The following is a 20,371-nucleotide window of genomic DNA, read 5'->3' on the forward strand; positions in this document are numbered from 1 at the left end:
TTCTGAAATCTCCTGCTCTGTGGCCTCCCCTCTAACACTCTCGCACCCCTCCAATCTATTCTAAACTCAGCTACCTGACTAATCCACCTGTCCCCCCGCTATTCCCCGGCCCTCCCCTCTGTCAATCCATTCACTGGCTCCCCATTACCCAGAGACTCCAGTACAAAAGCCTAACCATGACATACAAGGCCATCCACAACCTGTCTCCTCCATACATCTGTGACCTCGTCTCCCGGTACTTTCCTGCACGCAACCTCCGATCCTCACAAGATCTCCTTCTCTACTCCCCTCTTATCTCCTCTTCCCGCAAACGCATACAAGATTTCTCTCATGCATCGCCCCTACTCTGGAACTCTCTACCACAACATATCAGACTTTCACCTACCATCAAAACCTTCAAAGAGAACCTGAAGACCTACCTCTTCCGGCAAGCTTACAACGTGCAGTAATCACCGATCGACCAAACCACTGCACGACCAGCTCTATCCTCACCCATCCCTTGTAGATTGTGAGCCCTCGTGGGCAGGGTCCTCTCTCCTCCTGTACCAGCTGTGACTTGTATTGTTCAAGATTTGTAGTACTTGTTTTTATTATGCATACCCCTCCTCACATGTAACGCGCCATGGAATAAATGGTGCAATAATAATAAATAATAATAAAAATATTAATAATATTTAGTGTGTTAAAAAAGTACAAAACATTTTAAAAAAATGTATAGTCTTTTATCTCCATCAGATGCCTGGTGTATCTGTGGTGTAAAAATCTTTGCTTATCAGGCATACATTTCATTGTTCTTTCTGCTAGCCTTGGTCTACTCAGTATTGTGCTTTCAAAAATGACAAAAAAACATTTTAAAAAATGTATAGTCTGTTATCTCCATCAGATGCCTGGTGTATCTGTGGTGTAAAAATCTTTGCTTAGCAGGCATATGTTGCATTGTTCTGTCTGCAAGCCTTGGTCTACTCAGTATTTAGTGTTTTGAAAAATTACAAAAAAAAACTAAAAAAAGTATACAGTCTTATCTCCGTCAGATGCCTGTGGTATCTGTGGTGTAAAAATCTTTGCAGGCATATGTTGTATTTTTTGTCTGCTAGCATTATTATATTAATAATTTTTTGCTTTAAAAATATTTATAAAGAAAAATAATTTTTTTTCTAACTGTCTGATATCTCCATCAGACGCTCGGTGTATCTGTGGTCTCCAAATACTTGCTTTTCAGGAAATCTAATCACATATAATTTTTCTCCATTCTAAATCCATTTGTATTGAGCTTTTTAAATATTTCACTAGTCCATTTAAAATGAGCAGGGTAAGGGATGGGGAAGTGGACGTGATGCTGATAGTGCATGCAGAGGACGAGGCCATGGTCAAGCTAAAAGTGGGCCACAACAAAGACCCACATCTTTGTGCTCGAGCTTCCTGTCCCAGTTTCCAGGGGACCGCAGCACACCACTATTGAAGCCAGAGTAGTGTAAAATGGTTGTTGGTTGGATAGAAGATAATGGTTCTAGTCACTTAGCCACCACCACCAACATGTCTTCCACACGGTCAAGTCTGAGTAGCCATGAGAGTGGACTGGATATTACTCACCCTGATCCTCCTTCCTCCCACCATGTCGAGTGCCCTGAGACAACTGATCCCACAAGTGGACACTCTGAAGAGCTGTTCAGTTTTCCCTGTAAAGATTCCGGACTCTCAGCCGGTCAACTTGAAGTGGAGCCAGATGAGATCAAATGTTGTGATGACCAAACATTTGAACAGCAACGGTCACACAAAGGCAATCGTGGGAAAGGGTCACAAGATGTGGACGATGATGAGACACAATTGCCAGAAAGTCAGAAGGAGGAGCAGGGTGCAGATGTGGTAGACAAGGTGTTGGATGACATAGTTACTGACCCAAACTGGTAGGAGGAGATGCAGAGCGAGGACAGCAGCACACATGGGGAAGGAGGCATATCACCCCAACAGGCAGGAAGAAGCAGCGTGGTGGCCAAAGACAGAAGGCGTGCATCTGTTCCTTGTAATACCAACATGATGGAAGTTGCCATTCCAACTCTTAGATCTTCCCGAGTTTAGTTATTTTTTAAAGACTCTGTCAATGATCCCAAGGAGGCCATTTGCAGCACCTGCCATGACCACACCAGCAGTAGTAGCAAAACTACCAGCCTGACAACCACCAGCATGATTAGGCACATGGCAGCAAAGCACCTGACTTTGTGTGCTGAATCACAGGCTCAAGGAACACTGTCTGCAGGTGACACCACTGCTTCTTCCATTGTTTTGCGTAGAAGCTAATCCCCAGTTCACCGTACCTGTGATGATGCCTCGGGCCCTGCACCTGTTGTTGCCCACAGTCAACCAGCATCATCATCAAGCCCGTCCACTTCATTGTCACTGCTCAACCTTCAGTTGTCTATACCCCAATCATTGGAACGCAAGCGGAAATACCCAGCCAATGCCCCACATTCCACAGAACTAAATTCTAACATTTCTCGCCTGCTTGCACTCAAAATGTTGCCTTTTAGCTTCATTGAGATGGAAGCTGTCCACAAACTGATGGCGGTGGCCATCCCAAGGTACTCTGTCCCCAGTCGCCACTATGTCTCCCGATGTGCCGTTTCAGCATTACACTAGCATGTGTTCCACAACGTTACCCGTGCCCTCAACAATGCTGTTACAGGGAAAGTCCACCTTACCATGGACATGTGGACAAGTGCTTGTGGACAGGGATGGTACATTTCAATGATGCCACACTGGGTTAACATAGTGGAAGCCAGGACCCAGTCGGACCTTGGGATGGAACACATCCTCCCCACACCGAGGATTATGGGCCCTATGTCAATCAGGGTTGCCCCCACAGTTTACAGCTTTTGCACCTCCTCCTCTTCATCCTCCATCTCTGAAATGAACACATCAGTCAGAAGCCGGAAGCACTGCAGCACTGCCTCAGCCAAGCAGCAACAGGCTGTACTGAAGCTAATCTGCTTAGGTGACAAACCACACAATGCTGAAGAGTTGTGGACAGTGCTGAAAGAGTAGTCAGATATTTGGACGACACCGCTGAACCTACAGCCAGGCATGGTCGTGTGTGACAATGGCCGTAACCTGGTGGCAGCTCTGAGGCAAGGTGAGCTCATACACATACCTTGCTTGGCCCATGTGCTTAACCTAGTGGTTCAACGTTTTCTCAAAAGCTACCTGGAGTTACCTCTGTTCGCCCCTCCCTTTTGTTATTTTCTTTTATAGGTGGATTCACATCCTTTATTCATTTGCTTGATTTCAGCATGATTGATCATTATTATGTCTCCTCATTCTCCGCCACTAGATCACCAGGGTTAATGTGTTCTGTGCTGCTACAGCCAGTCCAATTTTTGGCAAGGGTGTCTATGATGCCCATAAAATATTTTGAAAATGGTCAAAGAAAGTGGCAGGGCACAATAGGGAGTTTATTAGCAACTAGTTGCCAGTTCTTAGCCCCATAGTGGAAAATAACGTCCCATAAAAAAACATTTGAAGGGCTGGCTCACACTGGCATATAATACATATGAGTGTACTGCGAGAAATGAGGAAGACCATAAAAAATGATGTGGGGTCTCCTCATTTTTTATTACCAGCAAAGGTAAAGCAGACAATTGTGAGCTGATATTAATAGGCTGGGAAGGTCAATGGCTATCTAGATCTTCCACCTCTCAAAATACCAACCAATAGCTTCCTCAGAATTAGCACATCCATTAGATGCACCAAATCTGGCACTTTTCCTCGGCTCTTCTGGATTGCTCTGGTGCAATGGCAATCAGGATAATGATTTATGGGGTTGATTTTAGATTTGTAATGCCGGGTCTGGAGGGAGCCAGCAACCTTGAATCTATACTGCAACCTATGGAGCATTGTTTAGATACCAAACCTTTATAGGTCACTCCCTATTATGTCTCATACACTGAGTTAGTAATGTCATTGAGTGGGAGACATGACTAGGAGTGACGAATGAAGTGTCATTCTCTAAACAATGATTCACGGATTGCTGTACAGAATCTCTGAATGTTGTGGGACCGCGATGAATTGCGACACAGCTGCAGAGATTTTTTTATTAATAATTTGATGAATGAGGGAGTGTTTCTTGTGACAATGGTCTGATCTACAGTGCTCACACGCACGAGTAGTACTGGAAGAACTACATGAAGCATCTGTCACTGGCAGGGACAGTGCTCCGACTTAAGCACCCTGACTCACCAGCTTTCTTCAAACATCAATTGGAGGAAACGGAAGGTACTGGGTGAGTGGATGGAGTTCTAAAGAACAGTACAGAATAATGTCTATATGATGCATATGATGTAAATCTCTATTTATCATTATCCATTGGATATTTTTTGGATGCTTAACCTTCACCAACTTGATTGAATGGTACACCGTGAGTGAGCTTATTTGCTAAACTGACTAAGCAAATTGTGTATTGTGAATCTAGACTACGAACCATCTTAGTGATAACACTGGTTTTGTGGATTAATCTGTTTCCTGTTGACTCATGTTTTCAAACTTTCTTTCCTACTCTGGAAGTGAGCAAATAATAATTTATTTTTTATACCTTCTATTTTTTGAGACTACTGTAGACTACTGTAGTTGTGGTCATATTTTGCAATTAGTCCTTCCCTCTTAGCCAGAACCACTATTTGCATTTGTTTCTTACAAAAAAATATATGTAGCCTACAAATTAGGCCCTGTCCTTATAGAATCAATCACATCAAAGTTTTTATCCTCTTTTTATATTGCAATCATCGTATTATACACCGCTGTGCACTTACAATCGTTCAATTTGCCTTTCAACCCAGTTAATTCTTCTCTTTTCTAGGTAGAAACAGGAAGTCTCTTGCCCATGCATTTATCATTCTCCTCTTCAACTCATGAACCAGTTGGTCCCATCTCCACTTTGCCAGAGACTTTTGCAGAGATTTATGACTCATACAGGGAAAATTGACCTTCCGTTTCTACATAGAGCTCAGAAGAATATAGCTAGTCAGTTTTTAATTATGTGATGTCATAGACCTAACGGAAGAGAGAAGAATTAACTGGATAGAAAGACAAAATAAGCAATTGCTAAGTTCACAATGCTTTGTAATGTAATGATTGCAACATATTGAAAGGATACATATTTTGATGGGAGTGCTTCTTTAAGAGGTAATGATGTAGTTGAATTATAGTAGCTGTCATAGATGCACATTACAACAGTACTAAAGGGCAGGGGAAATAAAAGTGCTTGCTGAGTTTTTTTTACACTTCCCAATGACATAATGAGGGGGCAAAGTTTACCAGTCGATACATTAAAAGACTCAATTTTGATTATTGCATTAATTCCCTTAATACATTGTGTTATGTCTATTACCTGAAAAATCCAGGAGGAGAGGAACTAGTCAGGAAGTTCTTTTCCATATTTTGTAAAATATCATTTAACATTCTGACCCTTATGGGGTTCCTTTCTTTGGGGTCGTTTGCTGGCCTCATTTCATTAGATTGGAACAGTTGTGCAGTTTCTCTTAATTGCTTTGCCATTTCAATTAAATCGGTAGGAACATCATCACCTAAAATCAGATGACAGTATTAACAATTACACAACATTTCTAAGATTAATGGATTAGTAATGCCATTATAATTCAAAATGTATTTTGTCCGAATTTTCAGATGTACAAATAACACTCTATTCCTGTGAAGAAATTTGATTTATGCAGATTTTGTAACAGAAATGTATAGTTGCTGTTCAGGAAATATGAGAAGAGAACATTTTTATGTGTTTTGAATTACATGGCGCAGCACATCCAGTGATAAAATTGTTGAATTTACACCGATAACAAAGTGGAAACATTGTAAAAGGATAACACCTATAAATTATGTTAGCATGCTGTTTCATATTAAATAACTTTATTTATGGGTTAAAATGCCTTCAGTTTTAATAAGGCAGGAAATAGGATATGCATAAAAGTAATAAATATATTGTATCGCTAAACAATGAAGTCAATTTTTCCAAATAAATAAAAGCACAGTTAATAGCTGGTTTGACATAGCACTAAATTTGACCCTATGTATGTCCAGGAGAATAAAGTAAGTAATGGCAAAGTCCTTGGATCTTCTAAGATGGGTCCTGCAAATTTTAATACTTTGCAAAAACTTAAGTAAAGGAGAGAAAAAAAGAGTATGTACATTTTAAGCAGGAATAGCCATAAACATATTACTGATCTAGACTAATGCATACTTTTTTACCCATTTATTTGTATATCTTAAGTCAACAATATATTCAACTATTGTGCTTTCATTATCTGTATGATATTAAAAGGGAATCTGTCAGAAAAAATCATACCCCAAACTATTTATATGTGCATATATTGCTTTGAAACACAAGTCCAATAACAATCTTTACCAAGTCATTCTATTTCTCTATCGCTATGAAATCAGATTTTCAATTGATATGCAAATGAGGCTGTAGATGTGAAGCCTCTGTCTCTCTGGCTTTATTCCCAGCCCAGCACTGCCTCCTCTTGCTTTACTATAGTCAATATACTATGTAACTTTAGGTAAATGAGTCATCAATCGAGCAGGAGGAGGCAGCGCTGGGAGCGGAATAGAGCTGAAGTGGCAGAGGCATCAGATCTACAGCCTCGCTTGCATATCAAATGCTGATTTCTCGGCAACGGAAGAACAGACTGGCCATGTAAAGGAATTGCTGGACTTGTTTTTGAAAGAGCTAAATGCACATATTATTAGTTTGGGGATTTAAATTCTGCCTACAGATTCCCTTTAAAGATATAAATACCACTGATGCATATCAAAATAAAACCTTAAACAGGGATATGCCCTAGGGATGGGCATATGTTACAGGGGAAAACTCCACTAATCAATATATCCTACAACTAAACGGAGTAGAAACGACCAATCAACATTTTTAATAAAAATGGTAACAAATTTTATTATAAATATAACAATACAAATAGATAAACACTATAAGGACAAGGTACACGCAGAGCTAATGTACGTGGGACATAAGACACTGAAAGTTACACCATGGGTAGATAAATCTGACAGGGGCCTATCACTTCTGAACACAGATCAGGGACGACTAGTATATCATACAAAAGTGCATAGTGCCTAGTTCAGTAATACTTATATTAAGTGTGGCTATTCAACTGGCCCAAATGGGCACAGAAAAACCAATCACCCATGCATATCTTACCCATGAATAGGTGCCAGTGTACATCCAGCTAGCCCCGACGCTCGTTTCGCGTTGGCTTCCTCGGGGGGCGTATACTGCGTGTACCTTGTCCTTATAGTGTTTATCCATTTGTATTGTTATATTTATAATAAAATTTGTTACCATTTTTATTAAAAATGTTGATGGGTAGATTCCCTTTAAAGGTATATTTACTCTGACCCGGGCACTCTGACCAGTAGTTGGATGGGGAAGTTAGGAGGTCCAGCAGCATGTCTTGTTTTTTTGTTTTAAAGGATCCAAAATAAAGCCGTGTGCTCTGATGACAGAACCACTCATAATATTATTTACCTGTTTGTCTTATTATAAATGTTTCATATATTAATAAATCACATAAAATATTGTAAACTAGATTCAGCATATTCAACATACCACATGGATGTTAAGTGAGCAATAAATTGTCATGTGGTCTTGCTTTTCTGCATTGTTTTTTTAAAATAACATGTTTCAGTCTCTCTATCAAACACGGGAAGCATTAACTAATCTTTAAATGATATGCTGGAGACACCAGCACATTCTGCTGACCTAATTACCTGGAGCATGGTTACATAAGATTGCAAAATAGAAGAAATGTCTATTAATGAGATTGGCCCTAAGCAAACTACTTGTGTGATCTGCATCATGGGATGCATAACTACTAGCTCCAGCATTTTTGCTACATTTATAGCTTATCTAGCTGTGAGATAAAGAGTGGCTTACATAGAAGTTAGAAAGAGGTGTCACAAATCTGCTACAACTATAAATGTTTCTTTGGGCTATATTCAGTAAACTTTAAAGATGTTATGCTTAATAAAGTAATTTGTAAGTTCTTTCCCTGAAGGAGACATGCAGTAGAATGTAACCCTCAGTGTGCTGTCTAACTAGTATTTAAAATATGGCTTATTATCCCCCTGGGTGAAAACTAAGTGTAAGAATATACCTCGAGCGTTCCATCACCATATAAAGCGGAACTGTCCAACTTAGCATTCACTTTCCATAATGTCAGCATTAGTGTAACTAATGATTAATGAGCACAGTAGTTGTCCAGGGATTCATACGTTTGTAGGCAATAACCTTGCACATTATCTTTTACACTTATTTATAGATTCATTTTAATTTTTACAACATTTAATAATGGTAAATTAGCAAGTATAAATATTAAATGTTAATACATTAATGGAACCTTGGATTGATTGCGCAGTTTTATGGAGTTTGATGCAGAGTTAAAAAACTTCAAAAATTGCACATTTGCTTTTCACATATGGTACTAAAATGCAGCTAGATATAGAAGTGATTCTATAAGTATCTATTTGAACTGTGAAATGATATCTCACACCATGAATGGACTAAAATCTTCAAGTTTATTTCAGGGACCTAAATATACAGAGTGGGCCATTTATATTGATCCAAAATGTCCGACTTAAAAATGGCCTCCATGATCACCACCCATCTTGAAAAGTTTTCCCTCTCCCATATATTAATGTGCCACAAACAGGAAGTTGATATCACCAACCATTCCCATTTTATTTAGGTTTATCCAGATACATGACCCACCCAGGTGTATCCATATAAATAGCCACCCTGTAAACAGGACAAGACACTTGGCAAAATCAATGTGTTTCAACGAGAAGTTAGTCATGATCTTATAGCTGAAACAAGTTGGTTTTTTTTGTCTGAGTTGTCCTATCTAGATTTATGTTTATGAAATAAATTTGAAGATTTTTGTTCACTCATTGAGTGCTGGATATCTTTTCACTGTCAAAGACTGACCTGTAGGAGGATTAAACTGCAAGACTTGTGAACTAGTGTCCCCATTTTTTGTATCTCTGGGATCTGTTTAATTAGGAATTTACATTTCCATCACTTACATAAAGGTACCAGATAACTTAAAATTTTAGTACATTTTAATAAACTGAACACACTTAATCTAAAGTCCTGGAAGTAGCCCTATATCAAATTCATTAGCCAGAAAGTGTTTCCACGTCATCTTCAGTTGCCCTATATTTGAACAAGCATTTTTTTTTCTTAAAGACAACCTCTTAAAATGTTTCTATCACATAATGTACTAGAAAAATATTATTAGTTAACAAGTCAAGTTCCTTAAGTTATAACATCTTTAACCCCTTTTTTGACTTCCGAAGTATATACAGTACAGGCCAAAAGTGTGGACAGACCTCCTCATTTAAAGATTTTTCTGTATTTTCATGACTATGAAAATTGTACATTCACACAAACAAGATGGAAGAACTAGAAGCAGAAATATCTACAGGTAACTTTGACATAGTGGGAATAACCGAGACATGGTTAGATGAAAGCTATGACTGGGCAGTTAACTTACAGGGTTACAGTCTGTTTAGAAAGGATCGCAAAAATCGGAGAGGAGGAGGGGTTTGTCTCTATGTAAAGTCTTGTCTAAAGTCCACTTTAAGGGAGGATATTAGCGAAGGGAATGAGGATGTCGAGTCCATATGGGTTGAAATTCATGGAGGGAAAAATGGTAACAAAATTCTCATTGGGGTCTGTTACAAACCCCCAAATATAACAGAAACCATGGAAAGTCTACTTCTAAAGCAGATAGATGAAGCTGCAACCCATAATGAGGTCCTGGTTATGGGGGACTTTAACTACCCGGATATTAACTGGGAAACAGAAACCTGTGAAACCCATAAAGGCAACAGGTTTCTGCTAATAACCAAGAAAAATTATCTTTCACAATTGGTGCAGAATCCAACCAGAAGAGCAGCACTTTTAGACCTAATACTATCTAATAGACCTGACAGAATAACAAATCTGCAGGTGGTTGGGCATTTAGGAAATAGCGACCACAATATTGTGCAGTTTCACCTGTCTTTCACTAGGGGGACTTGTCAGGGAGTCACAAAAACATTGAACTTTAGGAAGGCAAAGTTTGACCAGCTTAGAGATGCCCTTAATCTGGTAGACTGGGACAATATCCTCAGAAATGAGAATACAGATAATAAATGGGAAATGTTTAAGAACATCCTAAATAGGCAGTGTAAGCGGTTTATACCTTGTGGGAATAAAAGGACTAGAAATAGGAAAAACCCAATGTGGCTAAACAAAGAAGTAAGACAGGCAATTAACAGTAAAAAGAAAGCATTTGCACTACTAAAGCAGGATGGCACCATTGAAGCTCTAAAAAACTATAGGGAGAAAAATACTTTATCTAAAAAACTAATTAAAGCTGCCAAAAAGGAAACAGAGAAGCACATTGCTAAGGAGAGTAAAACTAATCCCAAACTGTTCTTCAACTATATCAATAGTAAAAGAATAAAAACTGAAAATGTAGGCCCCTTAAAAAATAGTGAGGAAAGAATGGTTGTAGATGACGAGGAAAAAGCTAACATACTAAACACCTTCTTCTCCACGGTATTCACGGTGGAAAATGAAATGCTAGGTGAAGTCCCAAGAAACAATGAAAACCCTATAGTAAGGGTCACCAATCTAACCCAAGAAGAGGTGCGAAACCGGCTAAATAAGATTAAAATAGATAAATCTCCGGGTCCAGATGGCATACACCCACGAGTACTAAGGGAACTAAGTAATGTAATAGATAAACCATTATTTCTTATTTTTAGGGACTCTATAGCGACAGGGTCTGTTCCGCAGGACTGGCGCATAGCAAATGTGGTGCCAATATTCAAAAAGGGCTCTAAAAGTGAACCTGGAAATTATAGGCCAGTAAGTCTAACCTCTATTGTTGGTAAAATATTTGAAGGGTTTCTGAGGGATGTTATCCTGGATTATCTCAATGAGAATAACTGTTTAACTCCATATCAGCATGGGTTTATGAGAAATCACTCCTGTCAAACCAATCTAATCAGTTTTTATGAAGAGGTAAGCTATAGGCTGGACCACGGTGAGTCATTGGACGTGGTATATCTCGATTTTTCCAAAGCGTTTGATACCGTGCCGCACAAGAGGTTGGTACACAAAATGAGAATGCTTGGTCTGGGGGAAAATGTGTGTAAATGGGTTAGTAACTGGCTTAGTGATAGAAAGCAGAGGGTGGTTATAAATGGTATAGTCTCTAACTGGGTCGCTGTGACCAGTGGGGTACCGCAGGGGTCAGTATTGGGACCTGTTCTCTTCAACATATTCATTAATGATCTGGTAAAAGGTTTACACAGTAAAATATCGATATTTGCAGATGATACAAAACTATGTAAAGCAGTTAATACAAGAGAAGATAGTATTCTGCTACAGATGGATCTGGATAAGTTGGAAACTTGGGCTGAAAGGTGGCAGATGAGGTTTAACAATGATAAATGTAAGGTTATACACATGGGAAGAGGGAATCAATATCACCATTACACACTGAACGGGAAACCACTGGGTAAATCTGACAGGGAGAAGGACTTGGGGATCCTAGTTAATGATAAACTTACCTGGAGCAGCCAGTGCCAGGCAGCAGCTGCCAAGGCAAACAGGATCATGGGGTGCATTAAAAGAGGTCTGGATACACATGATGAGAGCATTATACTGCCTCTGTACAAATCCCTAGTTAGACCGCACATGGAGTACTGTGTCCAGTTTTGGGCACCGGTGCTCAGGAAGGATATAATGGAACTAGAGAGAGTACAAAGGAGGGCAACAAAATTAATAAAGGGGATGGGAGAACTACAATACCCAGATAGATTAGCGAAATTAGGATTATTTAGTCTAGAAAAAAGACGACTGAGGGGCGATCTAATAACCATGTATAAGTATATAAGGGGACCATACAAATATCTCGCTGAGGATCTGTTTATACCAAGGAAGGTGACGGGCACAAGGGGGCATTCTTTGCGTCTGGAGGAGAGAAGGTTTTTCCACCAACATAGAAGAGGATTCTTTACTGTTAGGGCAGTGAGAATCTGGAATTGCTTGCCTGAGGAGGTGGTGATGGCGAACTCAGTCGAGGGGTTCAAGAGAGGCCTGGATGTCTTCCTGGAGCAGAACAATATTGTATCATACAATTATTAGGTTCTGTAGAAGGACGTAGATCTGGGTATTTATTATGATGGAATATAGGCTGAACTGGATGGACAAATGTCTTTTTTCGGCCTTACTAACTATGTTACTATGTTACTATGTTACTATGTTACACTGAAGGCATCAAACCTATGAATTAACACATGTGAAATTATATTCTTAACAAAAAAGTGTGAAGCAACTGAAATTATGCCTTATATTCTAGGTTCTTCAAAGTAGCCATCTTTTGCTTTGATGACTGCTTTGCACACTCTTGGCATTCTCTTGATGAGCTTCAAGAGGTAGTAACCGGGAATGGTTTTCACTTCACAGGTGTGCCCTCGCAGGTATAATAAGTGGGATTTGTTTCCTTATAAATGGTATTGGGACCATCAGTTGTGTTGTGCAGAAGTCTGGTGGATACACAGCTGATAGTCCTACTGAATAGACTGTTAGAATTTGTATTATGTCAAGAAAAAGCAGCTAAGTAAAGAAAAATGAGTGGCCATCATTACTTTAAAAAATGAAGGTCAGTCAGTCCAAAAAATTGGGAAAACTTTGAAAGTGTCCCCAAATGCAGTGGCAAAAACCATCAAGCGCTATAAAAAAAAACTGGCTCACATGAGGACCGTCCCAGGAAAGGAAGACCAAGAGTCACCTCTGCTTCTGAGGATAAGTTTATCCGAGTCACCAGCCTTAGAAATCGCAGGTTAAAAGCAGCTCAGATTAGAGACCAGGTCAATGCCACACAGAGTTCTAGCAGCAGACACATCTCTACAACAACTGTTAAGAGGAGACTTTGTGCAGCAGGCCTTCATGGTAAAACAGCTGCTAGGAAACCACTGCTAAGGACAGGCAACAAGCAGAAGAGACTTATTTGGGCTAAAGAACACAAGGAATGGACATTAGACCAGTGGAAATCTGTGTTTCGGTCTGATGAGTCCAAATTTGAGATCTTTGGTTCCAACCACCGTGTCTTTGTGCGACGCAGAAAAGGTGAACGGATGGACTCTACATGCATGATTCCCACCATAAAGCATGGAGGAGGTGTAATGATGGTGGTGTGGGGGTGCTTTGCTGGTGACACTGTTGGGGATTTCTTCAAAATTGAAGGCATACTGAACCAGCATGGCCACCACAGCATCTTGCAGCGGCATGCTATTCCATCCGGTTTGGGTTTAGTTGGACCATCACTTATTTTTCAGCAGGATAATGACCTGAAATACACCTCCAGGCTGTGTAAGGGCTATTTGACCAAGAAGGGGAGTGATGGGGTGTTTCGCCAGATGGCCTGGCCTCCACAGTCACCAGACCTGAACCCATGTTCATGTGAGACCATGAACTCATATTCTCATACACTTTATGCAGTTAATAGCCTCTGTGTCTGTACTGCTACATACTTAGGCAGTTAACTGGTTCATGCAGCTTTACATGAAAACCAGAGCCTTACACTATGGCTGGTCCGAATAACTAAAGCAATTGTTACCATCCATCTCTCGTGTCTCCCCTTTTCCTCATAGTTTGTAAGCTTGAGAGCAGGGCCCTCATAAATGAGAAGGTGTGTCCAAACTTTTGGTCTGTACTATATGTACCATGGATGTCAGGTAAGTGCACGTGGTGACATTCAAAACTATTATCACAAACACAGGATATCAACTTATAAAAAGTGCCGCCTCCATGCTTCTCCAATATAGCATAACTAAGCACAAAGTTATTCAATTCAAGCAATTTCAGCTTAGAGTCTACTTGTTGTACCTATAACTATGGAGACAAGAGGATTTCAGTCCCAGTCACGTGCCTATATCATGCACAATGTTATAAGGCTAGTAACCTTATTTATTCCTTATAATTAATTAGTGGATATCAAAGGTATTGCACCAAGGAGCACCCTTCAATCTTTTCTGCATTTCTCATTACTATCTGTTTCCAGTGCTAATGACAAAGTAAACTGTAGCTCCAATCATAATGTGAACACTTGAAAACAGCACATTGGTAATAACTAGTGTTGAGCGATACGTCCGATACTTGAAAGTATCGGTATCGGATAGTATCGGCCGATACCCGAAAAATATCGGATATCGCCGATACCGATATCCGATACCAATACAAGTCAATGGGACATCAAGTATCGGAAGGTATTCTCATGGTTCCCAGGGTCTGAAGGAGAGGAAACTCTCCTTCAGGCCCTGGGATCCATAGGGATGTGTAAAATAAAGAATTAAAATAAAAAATATTGATATATTTACCTCTCTGGCGGCCCCTGAACTCAGCGCGGGTAACCGGCAGGCTTCTTTGTTCAAAATCAGCGCTTTTAGGACCTGAGAATCACGTCCCGGCTTCTGATTGGTCGCGGGCCGCCCATGTGACCGCCACGCGACCAAGCACAAGCCGTGACGTCATTTGCAGGTCCTTAACGCGCTCATTTTTTAAAAATGAGCGCAGTAATGACTTTCAAAGACATAGCGGCTTGTGATTGGTCGCGGCCACGTGACCAATCACAAGCCGCGACGTCACCGCAAGCTATTAACGCGCTCATTTTTAAAAATGAGCGCGTTAATGACTTTCAAAGACATAGCGGCTTGTGATTGGTCGCGTGGAACGTCTTTGAAAGCCATTAACGCGCTCATTTTTAAAAATGAGCGCGTTAATAGCTTGTGGTGACGTCGCGGCTTGTGATTGGTCGCGGCCACACGACCAATCACAAGCCGCTACGTCTTTGAAAGCCATTAACGCGCTCATTTTTAAAAATGAGCGCGTTAATAGCTTGCGGTGACGTCGCGGCTTGTGATTGGTCGCGTGGCCGCGACCAATCACAAGCCGCTACGTCTTTGAAAGTCATTAACGCGCTCATTTTTAAAAAAATGAGCGCGTTAAGGACCTGCGAATGACGTCGCGGCTTGTGATTGGTCGCGTGGCGGTCACATGGGCGGCCCGCGACCAATCAGAAGCCGGGACGTGATTCTCAGGTCCTAAAAGCGCTGATTTTGAACAACGAAGCCTGCCGGTTACCCGCGCTGAGTCCAGGGGCCGCCGGAGAGGTAAATATATCAATATTTTTTATTTTAATTCTTTATTTTACACATCTCTATGTATCCGATACCGATACCCGATACCACAAAAGTATCGGATCTCGGTATCGGAATTCCGATACCGCAAGTATCGGCCGATACCCGATACTTGCGGTATCGGAATGCTCAACACTAGTAATAACACATATTTTTTCAAGTGAAGCAAACTTCCTTAAACTGGTGCACTCTTTTTCAGTAGCAACAAATCTTCAAATCTAAAAGTTGAATTCGCTAGTTGTACGGACAAGTGTAATAAATAGAACAATTTAAAGGTTGACAAATAGACTGCAGTTTGAGTGCATGTAAGCTGGCAGAATAATCATTCATGTTTTTTCCTTCATATTTGCCCTACAATATCAAGAGTAAAGACAGTTTTTATTTATTGCATCCTATTTCAGATACAGCTTTGCCTCCTAGTCTACAGGACATGCTCATGGTCTTATATCATTTATGATTTGCTGTGCTATTTCCTGTAATATCAAGTAGACTAGTACAAATGAGTGCAAATTGCCAGACTAACCATTTGTTTTCATCTTAGTAGAAGATACAATCTTTGCCTCTATACAAAAATAATTTGTACTTTTTAACCAAGTACCTACATCAAGGTTATTCATTTTCAGAATACAAAGCTTTTAAACATGGCCAAATAAATCAACTCCAACAAATCATTCAGCAGTAGCTGTCCTTCCTGTAACTGTAAGACCAGAGTGATGTGCTGCAATGAGCCTTTGTAATAAATGTATGAAGGGGAGGTCACTTATCATATGCACTAAACTGCAAGCTATAAACAAGATGAATCCGCAGTGTTCTTTTATTATCACTTCATATGTCTGGGTAAATATGTATTGAACTGAAAATTGTGTGTGAGCGTATATATATATATATATATATATATAGACATATATATATATATATATATATATATATATATATATACATACACATACTCACACACACACACAGTGGCAAAGTATTCAGACCCCTTTAAATTTTTCACTCTGTTTCATTGCGGCCTCTTGGTACATTAAAGAAAAGTTTACTTTTTTCACAATAATGTACACTCTGCACCCAATCTTGACTGAAAAAAAGAAGAAATGTAGAAATTTTTGCTAATTTTTAAAAAAATAAAAACTGAAATATCACATGGTCATAAGTATTCAGACCCTTTGCTCAGATACTAACATTTACCTAACATGCTGTCTATTTCCTTTTGATCCTCCTTGAGATTCTTCTACTGCTTCATTGAAGTCCAGCTGTGTTTAGTTAAACTGATAGGACTTGATTTAGGAAGGCACACATGTGTCTATATAAGACCTCACAGCTCACAGTGCATGTCAGACCAAATGAGAATCATGAGGTCAAATGAACTGGCCAAGGAGCTCAGAGACAAAATTGTGGCAAGGCACAGATCTGGCCAAGGTTACAAAAGAATTTCTTCAGTAATGAAGGTTCCTAAGAGCACAGTGACCTCCATAATCCTTAAATTGAAGAAGTTTGGGACCACCAGAATTCTTCCTAGACCTGGCCATCCAGCCAAACTGAGTAATTGTGGGAGAAGAGCCTTGGTAAGAGAAGTAAAGAAGAACCCCAAGATAACTGTGTCTGAGCTCCAGAGATGCAGTAGGGAGATGGGAGAAAGTTCCACAAAGTCAACTATCACTGCAGCCCTCCACCAGTCTATATAGCAGAGTTGCCTGACGGAAACCTCTCCTCAGTGCAAGACATATGAAAGCCCGCATAGAGTTTGCTAAAAAAACACATGAAAGACTCCCAGACTATGAAAAATAAGATTATCTGGTCTAGTGAGACAAAGAAAACCAGGCACTGCTCATCACCTGCGCAATGCAATCTCAACAGCGAAACATGGTGGTGGCAGCATCATGCTTTGAGGGTGTTTTTCATCTGCAGGGACAGGATGACTGGTTGTCATTGAAGGAAATATGAATGTGGCCAAGTACAGAGATATCCTGAATGAAAACCTCTTCCAGAGTGCGTGGCCGAAAGTTTACCTTCATACAAAACAATGACCCTAAGCACACAACTAAAATAGCAAAGGAGTTGCTTCCGAACAACTCTGTAACCATTCTTGAGTGGGCCAGCCAGAGCCCTGACCTAAACCTAACAGCATCTGTAGAGAGACCTGAAAATGGCTGTCCACCAACGTTCACCATCCAACCTGATGGAACTGGAGAGGATCTGCAAGGAATAATGGCAGAGGATCCTCAAATCCATGTGTAAAAAACTTGTTGCATCATTCCTAAGAAGACTCATGGCTTTACTAGCTCAAAAGGGTGCTTCTACTCAATACTGAGCAAAGTGTCTTAATACTTATGACCATGTGATATTTTGTTTTTTTTCTTTTTTAATAAATCTGCAATCATTTCTACATTTCTGTTTTTTTCAGTCATGATGGGGTGCAGAGTGTACATTAATGAGAATAAAAGAACTTTTTTGAATTTACCAAATGGCTGCAATGAAACAAAGAGGGTCAAATTTAAAGTGGTCGGAATACTTTTCGTACCCACTGCATACTGTATATGCCAGAACTGTGCCCATCATGCTTTCTCGCTTTCAAGTTCCAACTCATTAAGGACACTTGCATATAGGAAAACAAGCAGCATACACTTCTAGGAAACTTCTCACTATTAGCCACATCATTTCTTCACAATTAAACTATCTGCGTTATGCAGAAAAAACATTTGCCCAACATAGCAAATTTGAAGTTCTAAACTGAATGTAGTGCATATTAATGTTAAATTAGTGAGAAATTAACAGTAGCACGGAATGGAGGTGATGATGCAGTTGAAAAGGACAGCATGTGGATCAGAGAGGACTAGGACAGCAGGGTATGTAGGATTACAGATAGACACACACATTTGAAGTACAAGATGCTGCTGGAGGGCAGCCAGGCACAGGGAAAGTAGAGAAGTACATACAGTCCAGAACTTGCAGCAGGGATATGGTTAAAAGCAGAGAAATATGCCATCAGGAACTTGTAGCAGGGCAATGGGCAATAGCAAAAATGTATGAAGCAAGAATGTGGTTAATATGAATAAATGCAATTAGAGGAATATATGCAGTCAGGTACTTTAGGCACAGACAGGGCCAGGTTTTGAGTGGGGCCCTAAGCAAAAACTAAATGTGAGGCCCCAAATTCTGTATTCAAATAATGATATTACCAGTACATTTACTAACCTATAGCCTGTCTAATAAAACATTTGACTGATACCTGGCACTCATGAGTCCCACCAGATTTGTATAGATGGAACATCATCAGATCATCTGGATAGGTGATAAGTTAATAATCAGTGTAGGTCCGTCAGCAGAACAGGGAACTTTTACATCCATTAAAATGAAGCAGCAGTGCTCTCTTCATTTCTTATGGGGCTGCCGACCTCTGCGATTGGCTGTTTCTGGCAACCTTATAAAGAATGGATGGATCAGTGGTCAGTAATTCCCCATTCTGACTATTGGTGCTGATTAGTCGGACACCGAGTGATCAGTAACTTATTGTCAATCCTATGCATATGTTTTAGGCTTCATCTCCTTAAAGACATGGATATTGTAATTTAATGTATTGAACAATAAGACTTCGGCTTAAATATGTATTGAAAAACTTTAGCTTTTTCCTTACAAAAAAAGGGAATGGGACAAAACAGCAATTTTGCCGTTTTTGTGGTATGGCTTAAAAAAACAGGACATTGCTGTGCTCACCAGCAATAGGACCATTGTGCATATGTGCATCCTGTAATAGGCTGAAGTGGTCAGGTGACTAGAACAGCACATCATTAGAAAAATATATGCTAATGCAGAATGCAAATAATTTGCCACTGCAGCCAACCACAGGCCCCATTGGTAATGTTGCTGGTGAGCACAGTGACATAATCATTTCTGGTGCCAGCACACATTTCAGATATCCACATTGGTGACACCTGCTATTTTTAATTTTATTTTTATGCTTTTATTGAAAAAACTCCTGTAGCAAACCACATCAACTTGGTACATCGGGGAGATGTAAAAGTCATCAAATTCATGGGGATAGACAGGATTTACCCACCCCCTAGAGGAGGAAACTGGGACAAACAAATTTTAAAAGAGAGTCAAAATGGATTTTCAAATTTACAAATCATGAATCCTAAAGGGCTTAATGAGCATCTCACTTTTTTTTGTTCCTGTACTGTAGTTCATAAGGTAAGGTACCACTTGGGACAGCCGCCGTTGAGTGAAGGTGTCAATGCACAGGTTAATAGGGTGCCAACCTCTGCATTAGGTAGGAATTGAGTAGTTTAGTATAACAACAGTGGTTTCATAGATCAAATCCCCTCTTTTCTTTCTTCCCCAGAGGATCCTTTGTCTCAATAAAAGGTATAGGACTTTTTTTGGTCTCTTTTGTTGCTGTCTGTGACCCTTCTATTCTTTTTTGGCACCCTATTTATATATCGTTCTGTTGGAGATGCTTCTTTTTAATGTAATGATTGATTTGGTTAGTGGTTGCTCTCACAAGGCTGCTTGCACTAAGTCCATAGGGCTATTTCAGAGATGCAGAATTGTCTTGTTAAATTTGCTGATTACAAGGTTCAAACATCCTGCAGGTAGGCATGATGCCCTTGTTAGGCTCTGTCTCTGGGCTGAGTTGGCTTTATCGAACCTGTTATTTACATAGGACAACACCTTTCATCACCTCATCATACTGCCAGCCAGATTTGATGTGGGCGGTCCTCACCGGATGTGACCTTTTTGGTCCATACATTCTGAACTTCCTGCGCTTCAAAGACCAGAAGTTAAGCACATGCATTTCAAGGACTACTCATCTCAGTGTGTGACCATTCAAAAGGGTAGCAAGTAAAGACAACAGTTAGCAGTAGCTCACTCCAAGCATTAGATATGTGTCTGTACCTTCCCTAATGAATCTTTGTAGAGGAAACAGGTCAGAAGAATTCATGTCTGGGAGAGACCAACTTTAAATATATGGAATATAATATCCCACTGATGTTGGCCATATAGACTCAGCCTACAAGAATTGGTGAGATTGTTTCTGTCTCCATGCTGAGTATAAATAAATTATGCTAAGCTTAGCTACTCTGGGATCTTTTGAATC

At 40.0% G+C, this 20,371-nt stretch overlaps 1 protein-coding gene across 1 annotated transcript in view; it reads right to left on the reverse strand.

The window, feature by feature from the left end:
• The window catches only part of NAALADL2 (N-acetylated alpha-linked acidic dipeptidase like 2), a 980,368-nt gene that overhangs the window by 37,653 nt on the left and 922,344 nt on the right, over positions 1-20,371 (reverse strand). The window contains exon 13 of the mRNA XM_069726727.1: positions 5,378-5,573. Coding sequence (XP_069582828.1) covers positions 5,378-5,573 — 196 coding nt within the window. The remainder of the gene's footprint in view (positions 1-5,377; positions 5,574-20,371) is intronic.

Source organism: Ranitomeya imitator, chromosome 5, assembly GCF_032444005.1.
Source record: "Ranitomeya imitator isolate aRanImi1 chromosome 5, aRanImi1.pri, whole genome shotgun sequence".
NCBI classification, from domain to species: domain Eukaryota; kingdom Metazoa; phylum Chordata; class Amphibia; order Anura; family Dendrobatidae; genus Ranitomeya; species Ranitomeya imitator.